Here is a 23,064-nt window from a genome sequence, read left to right on the forward strand (position 1 = left end):
CAGACCCAGGAGTGGAACCCCACGAGTGACAGACTGCAACGATGACCAGTACCTAAGGACCTATGCACTCAGACATCGTTATGCAACTGCCACACAGCTGCAGGCCTATTTACGAGATGTGAGGGGTACTAGGGGTTCCAGACAAACCATTTCGCAACCGACTCCACAGCTTTGGTTTGAATGCCAGACTCCACTGACACCAAGACACCGCCATGAATATTTGCAGTGGGCACAAGAACATGTGACCTGGACAATGCAGCAGTGGTCTACCATCCTGTTCACTGATGAGTGTCAGGTCATCTTGCACTTGGAGAAGGAAAGGTGAGCGATATGCCGAGGTCAACATGGTCCCCAGGGCTCACTTTGGTAGAGAAGGTGCAACAGTCTGGGCAGGCATCACCAGTCAGCGCAAAACAGATTTGGTTATTGTAGAAGGCTCAGTCACAGACATCATAGAACCCATCATTATCCCCCAATTCCACCAGCACACCTCCAACTTTCTGTTCATGGATGATAATGCTCCACCACATCGTGCCAGAAATGTCACAGCTCGACTTCAGGAAGTCAGAGTGCCTCATATGGTATGACCAGTACTGACCCTGACCTGAACACCATAGAGCACGTCTGGGACCAGCTGAAGCAGAGACTGGATGATCGTACTCCACCCCCACGTGACCTGGCAGAACCGCGTGTAGCACGTGTGGAAGAGTGGAACGTATTGCCTCAGAACAACATCATGAGGCTCGTGAGGAGCATGAGACTTCGCTGTCAAGCTGTCATTGCGGCAAATGGTGAAAACACTCACTACTGACATTGTGAATTTTTGTTACTTGGGGCTATTTTTGTTATTATCTAAATTTTTGGGGTAGTAAATATTAAACTAATGAAAATGGTGTTTCTTCTCATTCGTTATTAGTAATATCAAAGGGAACGTTTACTTATTTCATTAAAATTCAGACCAAATAGGAAAAGCACTCATGTAAATAACAATATCCCTTAATTATTGTGAGTAGTGTAGATCCATGACTGTTTCATACACAGCTATGTTTTCTTCCTGAACTGTCTTGAAACTCTCCATATAAGGTAAAGTGGGCGGGGCCGTTTTGACGCTCCGGGGTCAGAGGTAACTTCGTACGTCGGCGTGGTGCTTTGGCGCCAGAGGTTTCGCGGGGGATCAACAGAACGACACGAAACTGCTAAAGGAAGACGCAATAAACACCACCAAACTTTATTTATTCAAAACGATATTTCTTCCGAGAGCTTATCAGAAGTGGTGTTGTGCTTCTTTCTGCTTTTAGACTAGCAACACAGCGGTGGATGTTGCGTCGCATGTAGTGTTCCCAAAACAGCTCCTGTAAGTACCATGCATGCCCTCTCGCCACCCTTTAGTGCTGTATGTCACTTGATCCAAACTTTGCACAAATAATCACGGTGCTTAAGCATTAAAAAACATTCAATGGGCAACTGTAGATGTGTGTTATAACCCTCACAGTGACAGTTTTGTTCGCTGAAGCCAGGCATGCAGCCTGCTAACGCTGCTAAACACAGGCAGAACGCACCATGTAAACGCTTTCAGAAACTTTTGCAGTTTTTCAGTCAGTTTTTTAGCAGCATATGTTACTTAAAGGTTTCATGTAGATGCAGCACGAGTTTTAAACCGCACTTTGCTCAGACACTAGAAGGAAACGGTTGATTGTGAGATTTGCATTAGCTTGCTCTTGGGCCACAGGTCTTGTTCGATGTGATGGCCTCTTTCTTCAGTGAACCCATGGTTATTTCACTTGCACCAGAGAAGTATTATTTAGTGGTTGTCGAAATTGTTGCAAAATGTAAACAAATGCCAAATCTTGTCACTCCTTAATCTCATCGAAATGGCTTGTTTACAAAATACTTTGAAGTAGGTTCCTGAATTGCATTGGCTTATTGACTATTGTTTTGTGATTTAGCTTACACCAGTATGCAGCCATTATTACTTGTTTCATCAAATAATGACTTTCCAGAATAGATATACTCCTAATTTTATTTTGTCTATTTAACCATACCATTTATTTCTCTCCTCTGCATTTTCAGGGTTTGTGGAGAGTAGTCATAATGATGGCGACAGCGGTCCCGCCAGGTAACTCCAGTTTCCTGCCTCTGCTTGAGTCTCTGGAGGACAACACTGCGGGACAGTCTAGTCAGACCGATGCTTACCTCACCATTGCCAAGTATGACCCCACATTGGTTGGAAAATATTACAGTATTACAACTGCTTACCAAATGTTCCAACAATTTTTGACAATTTTTTTAGTCGATTGAGTGGAGAAGAAGGGCGCCAGTTTCTGCCTGCAGTTGAAAAGCACTTTTCCCGTTTGGGTAAAATTATTTTGGTAAGCATTACATTTTATATACATATTTAAGCAAAAATGGATTTTGCATATTTCTAAATGTTTGTCTGTTTTAAAGGCTCATATAAGTAGTACGAATGTGGAGTTAAGCCAAGCTGCCCTTCAAGCTTTGGGCTTCTGTGTGTCTATCATTCAAATGTCGTCTCAGGAGCGTCAGGTATTGTATATAAACATATTTGATCTATTAATGTACAAAATCTCAAATTTTCATTCACCTACATGTTTTTCATTTCCAGAAACCTTAGCAGAAGAAATACTATCAGCACTTTGCTCATTGGTGGTGAAGTCAACAGATAAGAATACATGTACCAGAGCATTATGGGTGATCTCCAAGCAGAACTTTCCTTCAAAAATATTAGCAGCAAAAGTAAGTGTGTATTTTGATAAGTATAATATATTATTTTGTGTTTTGTATTTAACTCTTAGTGATGCAACTTTGCTACATAGGTACCTTCAGTGTTAAGTGCATTGGAAAGTGTGTGGAACAGAGAGGACATCCAGTCTGTTGTAATGGAACATGAAGCCCTAAATGTTGTGATCAGGTGAAGTGGGCTATATGTAAATGATTAGATTATTTTTATTATTATTTTTTTTGTGTTAAACATCATGTCATTACAGGATGTTGGAGCAGGTACCCACACAGATGGGAGAAGGGGCAGTGCGGTGGGCCAAACTGATTATCCCTCTGGTGGTGCACTCTGCCTCTAAAGTGCGCCTCAGGGCAGCAGCTGCACTGGAGATGGGCATGCCTCTACTACTAGAGAAACAGACACAAGTGGCTGCTATCATTGAACCACTGATGTCCACTGTATGTGTTTCCATATATGAGATGTACTTTATTTTGTCCTACTACCTCTATATTATGAGATGCATTTATTTATTTTTTTAACAGAAATTGATCCCAGAGCTGCAGAAGCTTTTCATGACCAAGAATGAAACTAATGTTCTAAAGCTTTGGCCTTTATTTGTAAGATTACTTGGAAAGGTAAGACCTTGTTTTCTTTTGTAATGGTGTTAATTGGAGCTTTTAATTAAATCACATTTTTATTGTTTTCAGCTTTTACATAAAGGAGGTCCATTTATAAACTCATTGCTACATTTGGAGGAGCTTGGTTTCCGTAGTTCATCTCCAACAATTAAAAAAATAGCTTTTCTTGCCTGGAAGAGTTTGATAGACAACTTTGCACTTAATCCAGGTTGGAGATTGTTTTGATTGGACAAATTGTTGTTATACAAATTTTTCCAGCCTGGCTTTTAATCTATATTTCTCAAAATATGAAGATATTCTGTGCAGCTCTAAGCGTATGAAGCTGCTGATGCAGCCTCTCTCGTCCATCAATGTCAGGACAGAGCCTCTGCTGCTTACTAAAGTGGAAGTCTGGTGGTACCTGGTTGTTCAACTTGGTCCAAACTTGGCTCCTAACTTTGATGTGGTCAGTAATATCTGCATTACAATGGCTGTCTCTTACTCAATTACATTTTGAATACATTTGCTCTTCATGTAAAATTGATTGTATCATTAATGTTGTACAATATATCGTACTTTCAATTTGTAGGTTTCAGTTCCTCTGCTCCAAAGCACAATTGGCTGTGAATTCGTCACAGTTCCTGGAACTCCATCTAGAGGTGGAATTCCAAATGGAGGACATGCACCTGGCACTCCCAAGAATGGTTTGTACTTTTCTAATGACACGTAATGACTTTTTAAAGCTGCGTTTATAAAAGACCATTAATCTGTAGTGTTTCATCAGACTAAGGTACAGTTTGTGTGCTGTTTTTAGCAGGTGCCATGGTGCTGAACACCTCACTGGGAACTCCACGGATAAACCTGAACTCCAGCGTCAGCGCTCCATTTACCTTCCCCGCCATCCAGCTCCTGGGTCTGGAGATGCTCCTGCACTATTTGATGGGCCCTGAGGTTGTAGCTGCTGCAGCAAAGAACAATCTTAACCTCAGCCTTGGTACAAGATCAAGTATACAACAGGATAAATACAATTACACCCTCTGTCTAAACTCTTAATGATTTTCTTCTAGAGCCCCTAAGGCACCCCTTTCTGTCTGGCACATCTTCTTTTACTAAACATGCTACTGTGCTCATCACGTGTGTCACAGATGGAGTTATTGGGATTGGCAAAGATGCACCTGGTAAATTGTTGACTCATGGTTTTGATGTGTTAAATGGCATTTATTTCTTTTTAAATGTGACGTTTTGTTTTGCCTAACAGAGCCTCTTCTTACACTCATATGGGCAAGTCTTGTTCGGTTTGTTAACTTCTCCATTGAATCGGGTGAGTCAGTCATTACCTGTATAATTATTCTCTAAATAGCATGCATTGTGGCTGCTGCTGTGAGTGTAGGCTCTTGAAGACCTGAGTCCTGCCTGGCAGTACCACATACAGCATTCACTTTGGGCTCCGTCTCTGAGATAAAGACGAATAACACCTCGTCTTCATCTAATGTGCAGCCCACTAGCATTGTCATCAGTTTAAGTCAGAGAGTCCATGTTATTATGGACTTTGTGAAGATGTAAAAGTCTGAGGGGGCTGTCCCCGATGATGGTTATCTTGCTATTTACCTGAAAAATATTTTTTCCTAAAGTATGTCACAACATTTATGCCCTTTTTATCTTTCAGTTGGCTCTAAAAAAGATCGTCAGGGTTGTGAAGTGCTAACCCTCACTCTTCAGGCACTTCACAGTATTGTCATGTCTGAAGCTCTACCTGCTAGAAGAGTGTTGGTAAGACATGCTGTAGCTTTCAGACATTTAAAAAAATGTTTTTAATATATAATTTATATATATATATATATATATATATATATATATATATATATTTTTTTTTTTTTTTTTACGTGTTTTGCCGTAGTTTTTGCTTGAGGCTACTGTAAAAGGCATTCCTCCAAGAGTACTGGGCTCTGCTTCATATCAAGTGGGAAAAATGGATGTTTTAAATGTGAGTGTCTCTAGTATAAGCTTTAATATATGTATGTTGTAAATCTAATTTTGTATCTCTTATACAGGGGACACCAGCTCTTTTTCTTATTCAACTCCTCTTTGACAGCAGCATGTTGTCTGCCTATGTTGAAGATGAGAGGTGGGCTTGTCAGATTACAAAATGAGATAATAATTTATTAAAGTTTGCTAACTAAAATGTTTGCTACCTAAAATGGAATGTTTGTAGATTTGTCCCGTGCCTTCAAACTCTGGTGAACTGTGGTCTTTCGGGGCCTACCTCCCCTCTGGCTTTTGGAGAGGCAGTGTTAAGTGCCATCAAACGTAGCTCAGGTACTGTTCAAAACAAAGAGCAGCTATGGAAGATGTGGAGCGTTGTTGTCAGCTCACTAACTGACACTGTCACACAGGTAAGTTGTATTTATATTGAGAAATGTACTTAATTTCTAGTGGCTTATTTAAAAAAACAAACAATTTTTACAGTCTAATGAGGTCAACCAAGGTGATGCTTTGGAACACAATTTCAGTGCCATGTACTCTGCTCTGATGTTTCCAATTACTCACCTCCTAGATGGCTCATCCCTCCAACAGGTCTGACCAAAAGTAGTGTGAACAGCAGTCTTTCAACTAAACTAACTTTTACCCCTTTTTAACTACTTGTCCAGGCATCACAAAAGTCAATGTTGTCCATATGGTCCAAGCTGTACAAGGTTTTTGCTCGCTGCTCTGCACTGGTGATCACTGCTGAGGAAAACATTTGCTGTGAGGAGCTCTGTACCAAAATGGCTGCTGCATTGGACAAGGACACTCTTATGGTAAAATGGAAGATACTGTTAACATTTTGGCAATTTGCTTATTAATTCGTCAATCAGTTTGGATTTCTCTGTGTGTCTGTGCCAGGTTCCACCAACATTAAATGTGGTTTCGAATATTCTCCAAGTGATTATTGAGAGTGTGGACTTCACGCCCTACACACCACATTTTCAGCAGAAGGTTAAATGTAAGTGTAACTTAGTTGTTGTTTTTTTTTTAAAGAAGATATTTGTCATTAAATGTGCACTTTTTCTCCCACAGCTCCTCACACTCCAGTGAACTGGATGAAAAAGAGGAACAAAGTTTTGGGGAACCTGTCCACATTCCAGTCTCTGGTGGTTCAGTGTCTAAACGTGTTTTTGGATGAATGTAGCGCCTTGTCTGAGGCCACAGGCACCGTGCTGGTGTCCATCCTGTCCACTCTTTTCTCTAACCTGGTCCTGGCCAATGCAGTGCAAGAGCTGCTCATCACTGTGGTACAGCCCCTCACACAGCTCTACAGACAGACAGCCACTGAACCAGCCAAGTTCACCTCACAGTTTGTGGCTAAAGTACGTTTCAGAGTTAGGAGCACTATGATATACTAACTATGATATACTAAATAACTGATAGTTTTTATCACTCTTCCTACTCTTCAGTTGGAGAAGCTCCTCTCTGAGGCCCTGAGCTGCCTGCAGTCCCGCTCTACTCTGGCATTTAACTCTGAGCTGCTGGAACAACTGTGTCCTCTGCTGTGTGTCCTTTTCTCTCACAAAAACAAGCACCTCAGAACCACTGTCGCACAGTTCTGGAACGCTTCTTTTGCAAACTCGGTCAGCCTCATTTACCCGGAGGAGCTCAGGTGAGTGAACTTGCGCTAGTGTAGTTAACTGTTGAAAAACCAAAAAGATGCCTGACAGATTTATGACATTGCTATAGACCTGTTCTGAGCCAGGTGAAGCAAAAAACACCTATCATCCTTCCTGGTTTTGAAGTGGTCAGTGTACCTGATGAACTCGGTGGGCAGGATTCAGTAAGTTTGTTTTTTCCTACAGTCACATTTTCTTCATATAAACATTTTGGACTAATTTATTGTTTTTCCAGTCTGAATGCTCTCAACTAGAAACAAAGCTCAGTGGTATTCCCATTTCCTCTGTGGGAAAGAGGGATTCGCTTTTGGGCAAGAGACCTGAGGCAAAGGATCGAACCTCCAGCAAAACATTAAAACTAGTTTCAGTGAGTGATAAGATACAAGTTCCCGAAGATATCAGATCTGTGCCTGTTATACAAAAGCAGAGATTACATGCTTTATGAGTTTCATGAGTTTCTTGTCTGTAATCTTGATAATTTATGTTGATAAACATTTCATTTGTCTCCTCTCAGACAAAACTAGACTTTGGCTCTCCTAAACCTCCTCGCCGAAATGTCCTGGAGGAAGAGGCGTCTGTAGACTTTGTGTTCATCCCTCCAGAGACAAAGGAGCGAGTTTTGACTGAGCATCAGAAGGAAGTGAAACGAACAAAAAGGTCAGATTTCAAGCATTTCACTTCACACAAAACTATAGACCTAGTTTTTCTATGTGGTATTCCCTAACTTTCAGGGTGGACATTCCTGCCATGTACAACAACCTTGATGCATCTCTGGACACCACAGTTTTCACACAGTACACACAGAGCCAGGAAGATTCAGTGTAAGCTAAAGCAGCTCTTCAGTTTAATCCTGACTTTTCTAAAAACTACATTACATTCAACAAGCATTGTTTTTTTCAGGGAAATATTGCCATTGGAGCAAAAGGGTGAAATTACCAGAGAAGTGGAGACTTCTGTGAAGGTATTGGACATGAATACACAAAAAATATTGCCATTGAAATAGACATTTTTCTCTTTCCAGTACTGTTGAGTATTGTTGATGGTGCTACAAGTAAATTTGGTGTTTCTTGTAATAGTTCCAGCATGTTTTGGGTCAAACTAAATGGGAACATTAATCATGTGGGGGGTGGGTATTTTCCAAGAATTTCCTGCACTCAACCTTTGATGGTGTTTTCCTGGTGCACATGTGCTTTGTAGGCTTCTACAACTGAGCCAACGAATGGAGCTGGTGAAACTGAAGTTGTGGCAATGGAGACCCAAGACTTTTCCAGTCCAAAATCCGAAGTGCAGAAGTCATGTGAGGATGACCAGCAGGATGAGGTTGTCCCCGAGTCCACAGATGTGTCTATGGAAGAGGCAGCCCAGAATGAGGAAACAATTAAAGAAACTAACTCACAAGCTAATGACAGCCCAAATATGTCTTCAGATTTGTTGTTGGGTACACCACAGAAAAGCAGGCGCCAACCCTTCATCACGCTGGAGAAATATGCAGATGGCAAATCCTCCAGCCCCAGCACTGGATTCATAGGGCTGTTGGTTAAAACATCAAATAGTCAAAAGATTTCTCCCTCTGCTCCTTGCACAGTGGACAGTTCAAACACACAGAACTTGCAAAGAGAAAAGGCAAAGACCTCAGTTGATGGTACACCAGAATCTCCTCGTCTGCCCAAAGATGGCAGAGAAATTAAAGGAGTGAAACTGACTGACCGACTTCCAAGTGACAACACTGAGGATGAGGACATGATCCCAGACACACAAACTGAAACAGAGACTGAAGAAAAATCCAATTCTCAGGAAAGTCAGTCCTCAAAACAAGAGGAAGAATCAGATGCTGACTCTCGGTCATCTCAGGGAGAGCCAAGACGATCTGGCCGACAGAGGGTTCGACCGCTGCTGCCCGGAGAAGATCCTGAAGAGCGAGATCAGAAATTTGCACATCTCAAAAGAAAGCGCTCTGCTGAGGGTGTTAAAGCAGATTCTCAAAAGTCTAGTTCTGTCAAAGTTAAACATAACACAAGAAGCAAATCTGTGGAAGTAGATGATACCAAAGAGAGGCTGAGAACAAGAACTCAAAGGGAAAAGGAGTTGAGTCAAACTGGCTCAGGGAAAAAGAAGGTGAAACTCTTCAGTGGTTCCCAGGACTTCACGGATAAACCTGAAAGAAGAAAAAGTTTGAGAGAGTCTAGCCAAAGTGACTTGGAGTCACAGTCTGAAAATGAAAGCCAGTCATTGGGAAAACCTCTGCGCAAAAGCAAATTAACACCTAGAGACGTAGAGATGGATGATAAAGTGAAGGAAAAAAATGAAACTGCAACAGTTGAACAAAGTACAGATAAGGCTGAATACCAGTTGGAGAGAGTAAATGACAGCAACCCCAAGTTATCACCAAGCTCACAGGCTGTTGTTGTAATGAAAAAAATAGATGACAATTTACAACCAAGCCCCAATTCCACACCAGACTGCATATCAGATGACAAAGTTGAGCTTGAAAAAGAGGTTGAAAAATCTCAGTTTGACTGTACGCAAGTTGAAGATGCCAATGTTCTCAATGAAGCATTCACTGTCTGTCAACCACAAATCAATAATCAAAATAACAGTACCACAAATGAGCCTCAAGATGCAGAAACAGAGATGCAAATGACTGAAGAGCTTAATCAAGAAGACTACCAGTCAGTTTCTTCTCACAGCCAATCTCGCCGCAGCTCCAGAAAGAGCAAGTCTTTATCTGACCCTGCTGAAATAAAAACTCCTGAGGACCAAAGTAAACCCTCAAATTCCAGTTCACACGGGAACACCAAGACCAATGTCAGGACCAGGAGGAGCATGGTGCAGGAAGATCACACGAAATCTAATGGTCCTACACCAGAGAATACACACTCCCAAGACGGTTCACAGTCAGTGGAATCTGAGTCTTCCCAGGGCATGAGCAGGCGGTCCACACGGAGTAACTCTGCACTGCCAGAGCTGAAAGAGTCTCAAACTTTTCCAGTGGTTAAAAGGAAAGGCAAGGGCTCTAAAATCCTCTATGGACTTAGTCCTCTAACATTTGTATCTGATGATAAAAGTAAAGATGATGATTCAAAAGCCAGTCCGGACGTATCTCAGACAGAAAACTGTAAAAGTTTTTCAATGGGAAATTCAGAAGATACTGGGGAAAATCAGGAAACTGAAATTCCAAAGGAAAATACTGACGAACCAAAAGTGAAAGATGTGGAAATGAAGGTAGAAAACTGTTCGGGTAGTGAAAACCCTTTGCCTGGCAAGACTGAGGAACAGCAAATGCACTCTGAAGATGAAACTGTAGAATCTCCACAGCAATGTAACAGTCTTGGTATGGCTGAAAATACTGCATCATCAGAGATGGAGGAACAGCCTGAGAAGAAAACTGAACTCTCCACTGGGGAAGAGCAACCTCCTTCACCTAAAAAGGAGGATATCTGTGAGGCTTTGGAGACCCCTGAGGTTGCTGTGGAGGCTGTAGATGTGACTGAAGAAAGGCAAACACATTTAAATGAAAACCGTGGTGATTCCGAAGCTGAGATAGAAAAAGACAATGAGACTGGTGCTGAACCTTTGGAGGCACCCTCTGACCCCACTGCAGATGAGCTGTCAAAGGAGGAGGAGACAAAAACAACAGAAGGGTCACAAGACCAACCCGTGGAGGTCAGTGAAGGCGCTACACCCATTCAGGACAACTATGAAGACAAAGCTCAGGTCATGGAGAGTGAGGAAAAGACTGAGGACCATGTGGTAGAACAGTCTGAGGTACTTAAAATAACAGGGACAACAGATGTTGCTGGAGAGGTTCCCTCTGTAACTACAGCTGACAATGGGCTCCCAGCCTCCCCACTGAAGCAGAGGGACCTGGAGGCAATCACAGGGCCAGAGGCGGGACAGAGCCCGAACAGTCGGACCAAAGGGACATGGTCTCCCACAGCGTCGCCATCCACCAGTATTCTCAAAAAGGCCCAGAAGAGGGCACTAGAGGCAGAAACTCCCTCACCCCTGGTCAAGGTAAGCTACATTTTATGACTATAATAATCACTTAGATTACATAAACTGACTATAACTATTTTCTTTATTTTAGTCACGAAGAGTGTCATTTGCTGATCCAATCCAGCATCAGGAACTGGCTGATGATATTGACCGGCGTAGCCCTGCTCTCAGAACAAGCTCCCCAAGACGAACCAAGATGGGTGTCGGCAGCATCCCCCAGCCTAAAGTAGAAATTGCAAATGTGTTCATCATACAGCAAAAAAGACTTGTACTCAAACTTCTTCTTTCTTTCAGTTTGTCACAACACCTACAAAAGGATTAATCACTTTGAGTCCCAGAAATCTGAATAGTCCTGGCTATAAAAGCTCCAAGAAATGCCTGGTATTATAACTACAGTAACTAATTTTCACACTTTATTAGCACAAACCTAATGGTACATGATCTTTTATTTACTTATTTTTTTAGATTTCTGAAATGGGTCAAGAACCTCGTCCTGTATCTAAAGACTGTATCTACCCTGCTCTGGTGGGCTGCACTGCTCCTGTGGAGGCGGTGCTTCCGCAGATAGCCTCGACCATGTGGTGAGCAGAGAGCAAAGCGATGTCACTATTATCTGTTTTACTATAATGCTATGTGTATCTGCATTTATTCAGGTCTCGTGGTTTTGGACAAATTGTTAGAGCAAGAAATATCAAAACCGTTGGTGACCTCAGCGCTCTTACGCCCACTGAAGTTAAGGTTCTGCCAATTCGCTCACCAAAAATTTCCAATGTGAAGAAGGCTCTGAAAATCTACGAACAGCAGGTTTGTAAATGAAGATGCAGTAACCAAAAAATATACAGTGATTTGTGACATCAACTTTTGTTTTGTAGCGCAAAGGCAGAGGTGGGGACGAGTTGAAGAGTTTTGATGAGACTGAGCTGATGACCTCTGAAGTAGAGGAGGCCAGCACTGCTCAAAACCAGGTTGAGGACCAAAAAACTCCACACACATTAGGTTTGTTTCAGAATATAGATTTTATCTTACTAAGAAAATTTTTTTAAATCAAATATCAACTTGTGTGTTTAAAACTTTGTTTTTTGTCATATTACCCATCCCTATTTTTATCTAAAGAAAAGTGGGAACGATATATATTAATGAACATTTAGACAAATGCCAGATTAAATGGCCTCGGGCTGATTTCCATCTGCTGACCCCCTGGCAGGTTAACATTCCAAACAATAAAACATGCACATAATATTTACTACGTTCAGCTGACAAACTTTCATATTGCACATACTGCATTTTAGCACTCTGCTTGAGTAGATGAAATGAGTCCAACTTTAATTATTTTAGCTCACACATGATCACGTTCTTCAAAACCCATTTCTAATACATGTCCCTCTCCTATAGCCACAGAACTGGTGTTTGATGCCATCTCTGCTGAGGAGAAGATGGAGCAGGACTGTTCCGTACCCATCCACCCCCCCTCTGGCCCTCAGACCTCGGAAGACCTGGTCCCAAGGCCATGCCTTGTGTCTGAGTTTGAGCTCCTCCACAGACGGACCACCCCTGAGGCTCTGACCCACTGTACCCCTCAGCAACTCCTCCTCATGCACCAGCAGCTCGCAGACATGATGAAGACTGTGGTGTTGGAGATGCACTCAAAGCTTTCCAAAAGCAACCAATCACAATAAGACTGTCTCTGAAAGACTGTTATTCAAACAATCACTGCACGGAGTTGTGTCACCAAGCACAAGCTAGACTTCAGAATCTGTTCCTTCATTTTTTATTTTCAACCTATTAAGAACTACTTGTCTAATTTGTCAGTTTAAACATTTTTAAAGATAATATTGAAATTTTATTTGGCTAAAAAGATGAATAAATATTTTTTTAGAATGAAAACACAGCACAAATAGCTGTGCTTCAGCTAGTTTTAGAAGACAAATTACAAATGACTCAATAATTGTTAAAACCTACTAATGTACATAATGCCTTCACCCACTCCATGTGCCTGTTGTTCACATGTCAGCTGTCAATATGAATGTAAATAGTAGTTATTTTCCTGTAAACTCTTGAATGTCCTTACTCCATTTTATTGTCATAGTTGTAGGCATGCCTCACTTCAGTATTTTAAACTTTTAAATATTTCAATAAAAGACAAGGTAAATTACTTGGACTGCGAAAACTAATGTTGTAGCACACTAGCATTAATGCCCCAGTAATTTTTATTTCTACTGCTAATACAAAGGCTTAGTTGTACTCTCTAAAATGCAATGCTTAACACGTTAAGATTTGGTAATAACTGCCCCCCTCTTGAGCTAATGTTAACTAAAGCTTCTTGAATACTTGTCACTTTGTCTTTGTTCCCACTATATAAAATCTTCTGACTTTTACTGGACACTGATGCAAATATCCTCTACTTAATGTAATTAAACCTGGAAGCTCTCTGGTTGTCTCTGCCTGATCCCACAGTACTGTCCTATCCAGCTCTTCATTGCTGCTCTTGAGTGAGGGATAGCTGAAGGATTGATGGTTATGGTTTTATTGATCACCTTACATGGGACTGTCAGATGCACGTCTTAAAGTAAACAACACGCTTCCTGTTGGGTCAAAACTAGTTCTTCGTATTGATGCAACAAACCCATTTTATTTTAAAGCCCATTTGGACAGCATTGTGGATGTTGGCTTGTTGCCTGTAGTTTAATGGAAGTACAGTAAGAGCGTATTACTTGACTTATTCCACTGTCTCCTCTATATCCAGCCTGGTGCTTCTGTTTGGCTCAGTGTAAAGGTAATTATCTGATTATTTCTGCAGAGAGCTGCCAGCCACTGCGCTGCTTTTCCACAGCCCATAGAGATAAGTTAGCGTTGGCCCAGTGTGCAAGCCCAGCAGATTGGACTGGACTGCGCCGCTGGAGAATGACCAGGGACCTGCAGCTGCACCAGGACCACCACTGCGGGACGGGTCTGAGCGGCACAGTGGAGGGACATCTGAGGTAAGGAGGCACATGTCATTTAAATATGTAGGGTAAGAAAGAAATGCATATTACTGGATTGGACCTAGACATAAATTCTGTATTTATTTACTGTGTCTGAGTGCAAGCTGTTTGAGTGACTAAGTAAGTAAATGAGTATGTTCTAGATACTAAATACTTACTTCATGCTATTCAGATATCAAAGATTTGTTTCCTTATTCCTAGTTTACTAGGAGTTACTAGGACTAGGATACAAGGATTTATTACTGGAATGGCAGAATTTATTTGCCCACTAAGCCAAGCTTGGTGGTTTGATTGCAGCTCTGCCTGATGCATGCTGTTGTTGTGTCTTTAGGCAAAATATATAGTCTGCTTTGTCTTCAGTGTATTTATATACTGGTGTACTGTTTGAATGTGTGTTTGAACATGTACTCTCCTGACTAGTAGACTACTCTTGCAGTAGGATATTGCTTTTATGATTCTTCATTTACAGTCTAGCAGAAGTAATATATGTGTAAAATGTGTTATAAAAAACAGTACATCTTTTGAAGTTGTTTCTACCAGGACAGCTTTTCTTCAGATGTGTATTCTTAATGTTGTGTTTGCAGGGAAGGTTGAAAATGTTTACTCCTCTGATTGTGGGCTGGGCTGTAGCTCTGTGCTGTCCTCATTTGGCTGCTGCCTCTGTCACACACAGTGAGTACAACTGTAGGTCACACTGTAGTAACACCATAAACTTAAGGAGGATTTGCTGCAGTTGGCATAGTTACCATCGTTACCAGATGTTTGTGTCTGTCCATAGGATTTCCATTGAGTCGATGGTCTCCACGGAAATGCAAGATCTTCATCCCACCTCCTGCTCCTCCTCCAATGTTCCCCTCCATCAAACGAAAACAAGAGCTACTGGTACTGGCTGTTATTGTATTTTAAAGATGTACTATTCTGGTGGGGGGAGTCCACCTGCTTGACACACTGGAGTTGGAATTGTTTTGCCTGCAATGTTCCACAGCATTAAACATATCTTTGTCTAGTTGTATTTATTGTGATAGAAAAACCTTATGAATAACATTTTTATTGTGAGTGGGGTTGCCTATCCACAGATCTGACCTGTAACTTGGCGTTGTGGTATCACCTGCTTGTCTCCATGGAGACTAAGTTTGAGCGACAAGGTTAATGGCATATTGTATTATAGGCAAAGGAAAAACAACTCCATGAGGCAAGCTGTTGAGAGACTCTACCAGAAAAGACAGAAAGTTACCTTTAAATATTGTAGAAGGAATATGATTTATATTCAGTATTTTTTCAGGTTGACATAACCGAACACATCACTGGGGCAAAAGGTGAAAAGGTACTATTATACCTACCCATATTCACTATAAGCCATGTGGCCTTACTCTGAACTGATGCTTTATTTCACGATGTCTTTAGGGCTGCAGGGGTGTCCGAGGGCCCAAGGTGCAGTGAGTTACAGTTTGTACGCAGTGACTCATTCACTATTTACTTAATGTGTTTAATTTGTTGTCAGGGAGACCCAGGTGTTCCAGGCCCAGAAGGAGAGCAAGGACCACAGGGGCCTATGGGAAAAATGGGTCCTAAGGTTATATACCACAAGTTTTTTCCTTCTTAATTTATTTACTTTTATTACAATCTATAATGTTTTAATTTTACCAACTGTATTCTATAGGGAGACAAAGGGGAGAGGGGATGGAGAGGCCTCTATGGGGACATAGGGACCCCTGGTATGATAAAGGTATCAGCTAATGCATGTTGCTTTTGGTCTTAACAATTTACTAATTTGTGGGGTTTTTTTTCAGGGCACTAAGGGACGCAAGGGATTTAAGGTAAGGCCACATCTATCTGATGCTACAAATATACTATGAAACATCTATGCCATGAAACATTATTACAACAGTAGTGTCTTCATTTTGTGTGTTCTCAGGGTGACATGGGACCCAAAGGCCACACAGGTCCAGCTGGAGAAAAGGTGTGTTTGTTTTTTATTTTATATCATTTTTTCCAGTTAAGTAGCTTTATGTTTCTGTAGGGGATCAGAGGAATCCCTGGAAAGCCTGGATCAAAGGTAGATATCATAAAACCAGACTTTCGTAAATATAATAAAATGCACAGAACTTAATTACTACTATATATTGTTACAGGGAGACCCAGGCCTGAAAGGAGATCCGGGCCACAGAGGAGAGCAGGGACTCATGGGAGCAACTGGTAACAGAGGAGCAGTGGTAGGCTGATTATAGGTGTTTTTGCATTTATGTGTTATGACTTTTTAAAAATAGATTTACAAACCAAATGAATCTTTCTGTAGGGGCCTAAAGGATCTCGTGGGCTGTTAGGAAAGCCAGGGCATGTTGGTCCAGCCGGACTTCATGGTCTGCCGGGGGTCTCTGGAAGCCCAGGACAAGGTTTGTATGTGTAGTTTGTTGACAGCAACTAGTGGTAAAGAACTAATGTAAAAGCCTTTAACCATAATAACTATGACATTTGCAGTGTAAATATGTTTGGTACAAAACAGTTTGTTTTAAAGAATGAAAAATTATTTAAAAGCACATTATTTACCAATTATAATGTCTATAATTATTGTATGTCCACTTGACTATTGAATTGTGTAATATAACATGAAAAACTTTGGATAACATTTGTATTATCCAAACATTTCTATCCCTAAATGTGGCAAAACATTTTTTTATTTTATTTTGTTTTTTGTGGAAGTGCATGTGCTGCCAGGACGTCAGGGAGATCCAGGGGATCCAGGGACTGCAGCCCAATGTAACTGCTCCAATGACCAGCCCCTCAGAGAGAACAACAGAGTGTACAATGTGAGTACAGCATCTTCAACAAACAGAATATGACCATTTCCAAGTAATCTGAAGAGCACGTCACCTTTTTTTTTTTACTATCTTGGGAATACAAAACGTTCAATTAGGATTTGTGTACAATATGGGTATTTCCCAATTGCCAGGATCCTTGTCTTCTAAACCATTTCAGAAAGATCCACCTCATCAGAGCTCCACCAAGTCGACTCCCCCATTTGACTCTTAAAGGATGCACAGGTAGATCCTTGAGTGACTCGGAGCGCTGCAAATTGCCTACAATGCACAGCAACTTTTTACTAACTTTATTTAAGCAGTAATATGCGTTTTAATAAAATAAAACTCATTCTACAATAAAAAAATATATTTTGCTATTTTGTCCACATTGCTGCAGTTAACACTTATCAGATCAAATGAATTCAGATCAGGACATTTGCAGCAAAATCTAAAGAAGGGGATTGGAAATAAAATTAGCCTATCATCCGAAAACACCAGTTTCAGCCTGTGTACTTATTTCTTTAGGTTAATTATCAGCCTAAATAACTCGATAACAGAGTCACTTAGCCTTCATTATTCACATGTTTTAGTGCACGTTGACACATAAAAACACTTTTCATTTCAAGAAGCATTGATATTTATTAAAACGCTGGGGTTAATGCTGTTAGATCTGGTCACGTGACAGGGCGCAGCTGCTCCGTCCGGAGCCTTTTGTAGCTCTCCAGGCTCTGTGAGCAGGGCACTTGGCTCTGCTCCAGAGGAGTGCTTCAAAGAGGTCTTTAGAGGAAGGATCCTGGGAATTGAGTAACACACTATATGTCCACTTGATATCTGTATTGTTAAGTTTTGACTAAACATCTCCCTCTAGTGGTCAGACATAAATCCTAGTTTTAATTTGGTGCATAATCTCACATAATTTGTTTTCTTCAGATTTTTGTGGCTGACGGAGAGAAGCAGATGAGGGGGCTGCGGTCAGAGAATGTGATGGTGCTAAGGACAGACAGAAAGTCACTTTACATTTACAGCAACTCACAGTGGATCAATGTTTTGGTAAATTCTGAACAATAAGCCATGCTTGTAATAAAATATAAATTTAATTGTTACAAATTTTTCTAATGTCATTCTGCTCATCTTTGAACCAGGAGGACACAAGAAACTGAAGTCAGCCAACCAGGAAAACAGCAGTCCTTCCCCATTACCCACTTAAGTGCCTTTTAGCAAGACACTTTTCACAACCTCTGCACTGAGAGAGACAACAATTATGTCACCAAAATCTGTCCCTTTAATTGATGCACTAAGTAGATCACACTGTAATAGTTGCGCATTGGGCATGATTCCTGTGCCACAAATGATTTGTGCATGTTTCAGAGACCACAGATACTGTACTAGTGTTACTGATCGTCACAGGAACTGTAACGCCAAAACCCAAACCATGTGAACCATGTTGCTGCAGGCACCCTGCTGCAGTGAATCAATCAAAATAAACTCTCACACAAACGTCCAACACCTGAAACCCAATGACTCCATTGTTTCAATGATTTTTATTTATAGTTTTTAGTCGAGGATAAAGTCACATCTGTACTTTTGGGGTTTATTAATTTTACTTGAGTTGTGCATGTGGTTTCTAGAAACAGAGCATTTATGAGATCTGTGGTTATTAGGAAGAACCCAAATGTTGCATGAATTTAAGACCAATATTTTTGCAACACCTAACAAAAAATAAGATGATCGAAACAGACTCAATTGTGAACAAGACCATAAAGCCTTTTTAAATACAAGACTAAATAAAGACACAAGAAGTCATTAAACTGACAAAATTTGTGAATGGTTTATTAAGTAGAAAACGGATGATCGGTCAAACAGAGTTCAGTGCAGCTGACTGGCTGTTTGACGTACTATCTAGCAAACAAAGAACTATCGCACTGACTAATGACTCAACAGACATCCTGATAGTCTCCTGTATCAGAATCACACTTGCACCAAAATGTTGCAGACATGTTAAGGCTGAGCTCAGATTACACAGTTCGGGTTGATTCATCCATAAATAACAGTCCAACAGAGAAATCCCAACACAACTGTGGTCTTTCACACGAGCCACTTACAGTTCAGTCAAATGTACTCAATACATTTAAAAAGAGAGAGATCGGGAAAACTTATGCATAGTGTCTGTTATTACTGTAGCGACAAACTATAAATAGAAGGAAATGGATAGGCAAAACAACCCAAACTACTGGTTAAGTTTGGTAACTCAACATTTCAACAGGGTACACATCCAGTCAAACTCATTCTTCTTTGACTCTATAAACTTAAAATAATTATAATATCTTTCCAGTATTAAATAATCTTATATAAAAACACAAAAAGTTTAAAAATGGCAATGCTCCTTCTCAGAGTGCCCCGCTCCTCAAGTTTCATTTATTTACATCCTCACTTCTTCTTGGCTGATTCCTTCTGTGTTTTATCCCTTCATCTGAAATGCTACTTCCTTAGCCGCGGCTCCATGCAGTACCAGATCAAATGCAGCAAAATGTCTCTTTGATGCTGTTGTCGTTCAAGTCTTGTTTTATACTTTTGAATTGCAAAGCTGCACAGACATTGTGAAAAAGCTTAATAGGTGACATTTCTGGCTTGCTTGTATACATATATTATATACACATATATAGTTTTACTCATTGGATTAACACATGTATTGGTAATATTAATAATGAGAATAATGGGAACAAGTATAATCTTATATTAAGATTAGGAAACTGGGTTTGCTACTTGTATCCTGGTAAATGATTTAGAATGAAATGTTGAGACTTTTTTTTCATGATAAGTCACTTCTTTAGGCGTTGCCAGTGTCCTTGCCCAATAACAGAGACCTAGAGGAGGAGATAGCGGTGTTCCCATTGGCAAAAATGTAACGGCTTTGATTTACCCTCAGTCCTGCAAGGTAACTTTTCCTGTGACACTTGTGTTGTGGGTTTTAAATTTTGACATAGAGGTAGAGTATTTTTAAGAAACCAATTGAAAATAAAGTTAGGGGAGTAATGCTTCCTATAGTAGAATCTATAGGGTAAACAACATATGTCTTCCTCGTCACAGCCATTACACACAGTAAGATTGGGATCCTCTCTCTATACCTGTCCACCTCTACCATTCACTGGTCAGTTTGGTGCTTTGGTCCCTTTTAGGCGGTGCGGGAGGCGGGCCTCTCCGCAGCGTTGCATAGCCTGAGATGTTGGCGTGTTTAGCGGACTGGGAGTGCGTGTGATGGCGGGACAGAGTCTTTGAGTGCCCCCGGCTGCCCTGCTGCTGCTGCTGCATGAGCTCTGGGGGAGGAGGGGGGAGAAGTGCCATGTCGTCCATTGTGGCCATGGGCTCCATCTTGGATGAGGTGATGAGGTGGGAGGAGGTGAGCGAGCCGTGACGAGACACAGACTTCCTCTTCAGGGTGCGATTCAGGTCTTCAAGGAAGTTGGACTTAAGTGCGAGGGATGCAGGACCCACAGATTTAGGAGAGGTGGGAGGCACAGGGGAGGAAGAGGACGAGTAGGACGTTAAGGAAGGAGGCGGGGTTTGGGACATAGGGGGCGGAGAAAGGGGCATTGAAGGCACCATGTCATACTGGGGTGTATTACTGGTGCGCCGAGACAGTGTTGGAGGAGGCACTGCACCCTTTTTCAGAGAGCTTTGTTTCCATGATGTTGGATTCTGCTGCATTTGAGGCTGAGGATTCACAACCGCTACTTTGGGCGGGTGGTGAAATTCAGATGGGTGCGGTGGAGGAGGGAAGAGCTCAGAGTCAGTGGGGGGTGGAGGGAAGTAATCGGGGGAGTCAATGTGCAGCGGCTGAGAGGGGGGAGGTGGAGGAGGTGGGGAGGGGAACTCCGCTTGCTGTCCAGTCTGTAAGCCCTGCAGAGCTAAAGGCAGATTAGCCAGGTTCAGTTTACCTGGCTTGGGAGGAGCTGAAGGAGCAGACGACTCCTTCGAGGGAGACCCAGTTGCTGATGATGAACTGGAAGATGTCCCTGTTTGAGCCCCTTGTCCAAATTTATTCACAAGGCTCTCCACTTTCTTAGGCCTTTCTTCCTGTGCCTCCCCTGAATTTGAGCGCATGGACGAGGCTCTCTGTGGGGTTGGAGGTGGCCCGCGTTTGTTTGACCCAGTGGAGGAAGAGGAGGGAGATTTCTTTATTGGAGATCCAGTTTTTGACGAGCTGTTAGAAGCAGGAGGTGGCGGGAAGTTATCATTTGGGGGTGGGGGGAACTCCGGTGACTGCACCACCCCTCCTGGCTGCCATTTTGGTTTGGCTTTGACCGCTGGAGGAGACTGTGGTGCGCTGGACTTGGACCCCTCAGTGGAGTTGGACATTGGCAAAGAGGAGGGCGGGGAATTTCCAGGGAACTGATTGACAATCTGTTTAACCAATGAGGAGGTAGCGGCCGCAATGGACACTGATGCGGATGACGCAGATGGGGAGAGGGCAGTGAGGTTTTTGGAGGATAAGCTGTGCTGTTTGGGTAGAGTGGGCGGAGGTTGATTCGGGGAATGACCTGTAGAAAAGCTTTGTTGTTTTTTGAACGACCCATGTGTACTGGATGGCTGTGTGGGGGATACTGGGGAAAGAGCCATTGGAAGAGAAGTGGGCCCTGAAAGTTTGCGAGCGGACTGAGGTGGGAAGGGGCTAGTGAATGTTTTGGGTGGTGCTGGGGGAGGTGCATTGGGTGACAAGGGTCTTAGATTTGGAAGCGTTGCAGGCGGCGACAACTCAGGTGGAGGGGGTGCGGAGCTTTCCTCATTTTGGCTGAAATCATAAACCATATTCGGAAACTTTTGTGCCAAGAATTGCTGCAACCCGGCATTGGAGAGCTGGGCACAAGAATTTTGAACAGGCTCTGGCGGAGGTGGTGGGGGCAGACAGTTTTCTTCGAGGGTCTCTGGGGGTGGAGGGGGGAGATAGGATGGTTCCTGGGGTATCTCCTCTATGGGGGGAGGAGGGGGGAGACCAGAAGAAGGGCTAGGAGGACCATACTTCAACACCGCCATGGCTGATCCAGGTGCCGGGGCTGCGAGGGGTGGGGGAGGCGGGGGTGATGGAGGCTGCGGTGGGGCGGTGTTGTATCCCGCTGGAAGAGTGTTATAGTTAGACTTGCTCGACGGCGCCGGCACGGTGTTCAGACCTACTCCGGGCCGTGCTTGGTTCTGGCTTTGCAGGCGAGCCAGTGTGCTGTATTTGACGTAGGAGGAGGTAGCAGTCGGCTGGTGGGCCATGGGCTCTACTGGCGGAGGAGGTGGAGGGGGTGGGGGTGATGGGGGCGATGGGGTAGACTCGTCGGAGTTGAGTTCTTCGGTGTAGCTGGTGCGAGGGGTGGTGGGCTGGGACAGAGACAGCGGCTGTGCGGAGAGCGTGGGGATCTGCACTGGGATGGGCCTACTGATAGGGTCGATCCTCATCATCTGGAAAGACAAGCATGAGAAAAGAGATCAAAAATGATAAAGAGTAATGATAAAGAGTACCCACTATTTGAAGAACAATCAAATCTATTCAGTTCAAGATGCAGGGAACCAAAGCAGTGCAATGAATACACAATTAAATTTTATTCAGACAATCAAGTTTAACCATAGTGCTCTCATTCGTCAAAGTGCAAAATATTCCTTTTCTAGATCTATTCAAAACATACTGTATTTGTATTATTCATGGTGCTATATACAGTGACAGTTTAAACTATATAATCAGTTATACAATGTTTTGTTAGTCTGCTTCAAACGTTTATACAACCTTATAATTGTTTTGGTTAGGACATTCCAAGGCCGTCACACAATGTGGTTAAATCAGATCAACAGTTACAGCTGCAGCCATAATAATGTTTAATGCGGTTTGATTTTGAGCTAAATATAAAAGCACAACCTTTTGACCCCAATATAGCCTATAATACAGTCTATATTGTAATGTTTTTAGAAGGTGCCGCTATGTAACTTTTCTGGTTGAGGGCCTGCCATCAGCTTGTCTTCATGGTGTTATTGCTTTGCCTGGAGTAGCTCTTCTATCTCCAAGGAGACAGGAAGATGCCACTAGGTCCCATCTGAGGAGATGCGGCCTGCCCACAGTAAGAACTAATGTTTTTCCAGATTATAAAGTGCAGAGAGTTAAAACAGTGTCAATATTTTTCCTGGCTGCAGCTGGACTGTTGACATGCCTGTTACATCACTTCCTGTCTAACCTCCACTCCCTCCTCCTCCTCCTGCACAAAGGGGAACGGCCAAACGTCCCTTCATTTTAGACCTCTGGCAGGAGAGCAAAAAGGC

The 23,064-nt window shown here is 42.3% G+C and overlaps 3 protein-coding genes across 5 annotated transcripts in view; 2 read left to right on the plus strand and 1 right to left on the minus strand.

Moving 5' to 3' along the window:
* Positions 1–736: 736 nt before the first annotated feature.
* rif1 (replication timing regulatory factor 1) lies at positions 737–13,165 on the plus strand. Its single transcript, XM_055159294.1, is given in 37 exon segments — positions 737–791; positions 1,299–1,354; positions 2,071–2,207; positions 2,291–2,369; positions 2,446–2,505; positions 2,508–2,544; positions 2,624–2,754; positions 2,835–2,929; positions 3,006–3,195; positions 3,280–3,372; positions 3,445–3,583; positions 3,669–3,820; positions 3,944–4,058; positions 4,172–4,348; positions 4,422–4,532; positions 4,613–4,675; positions 5,021–5,124; positions 5,252–5,338; positions 5,406–5,479; positions 5,567–5,747; positions 5,821–5,928; positions 6,003–6,152; positions 6,238–6,337; positions 6,412–6,701; positions 6,789–6,991; positions 7,069–7,162; positions 7,234–7,365; positions 7,513–7,655; positions 7,730–7,819; positions 7,899–7,959; positions 8,196–11,012; positions 11,086–11,220; positions 11,289–11,375; positions 11,460–11,575; positions 11,648–11,798; positions 11,867–11,990; positions 12,387–13,165. Coding segments are annotated over 35 exon segments (7,089 nt in total). The 5' UTR covers positions 737–791; positions 1,299–1,354; positions 2,071–2,091; the 3' UTR covers positions 12,671–13,165.
* A 290-nt stretch (positions 13,166–13,455) lies between these two features.
* On the plus strand, positions 13,456–18,286 carry LOC110170526 (acetylcholinesterase collagenic tail peptide-like). Its single transcript, XM_020936181.2, has 15 exons — positions 13,456–13,972; positions 14,560–14,647; positions 14,754–14,857; positions 15,258–15,299; positions 15,380–15,406; positions 15,477–15,548; positions 15,636–15,701; positions 15,766–15,792; positions 15,891–15,935; positions 15,996–16,031; positions 16,108–16,188; positions 16,272–16,368; positions 16,676–16,782; positions 17,704–17,823; positions 17,916–18,286. The coding sequence occupies exons 2-15, from the start codon at positions 14,572–14,574 to the stop codon at positions 17,931–17,933; spliced, it is 918 nt and encodes a 305-aa protein (XP_020791840.2). The 5' UTR covers positions 13,456–13,972; positions 14,560–14,571; the 3' UTR covers positions 17,934–18,286.
* Positions 18,287–18,576: 290 nt separating this feature from the next.
* Positions 18,577–23,064, minus strand: part of raph1a (Ras association (RalGDS/AF-6) and pleckstrin homology domains 1a) — a 44,186-nt gene continuing 39,698 nt past the window's right edge. For all 3 annotated transcript variants that reach the window (XM_055159392.1, XM_055159357.1, XM_020936282.2), the window contains one exon: positions 18,577–22,215. In XM_055159392.1, coding sequence (XP_055015367.1) covers positions 19,909–22,215 — 2,307 coding nt within the window. In that variant the 3' untranslated portion in view covers positions 18,577–19,908. The remainder of the gene's footprint in view (positions 22,216–23,064) is intronic.

The sequence above is a fragment of the Boleophthalmus pectinirostris genome, unplaced genomic scaffold (genome assembly GCF_026225935.1).
Source record: "Boleophthalmus pectinirostris isolate CB_2022bp ecotype Guang Dong unplaced genomic scaffold, ASM2622593v1 HiC_scaffold_1, whole genome shotgun sequence".
NCBI lineage: Eukaryota > Metazoa > Chordata > Actinopteri > Gobiiformes > Gobiidae > Boleophthalmus > Boleophthalmus pectinirostris.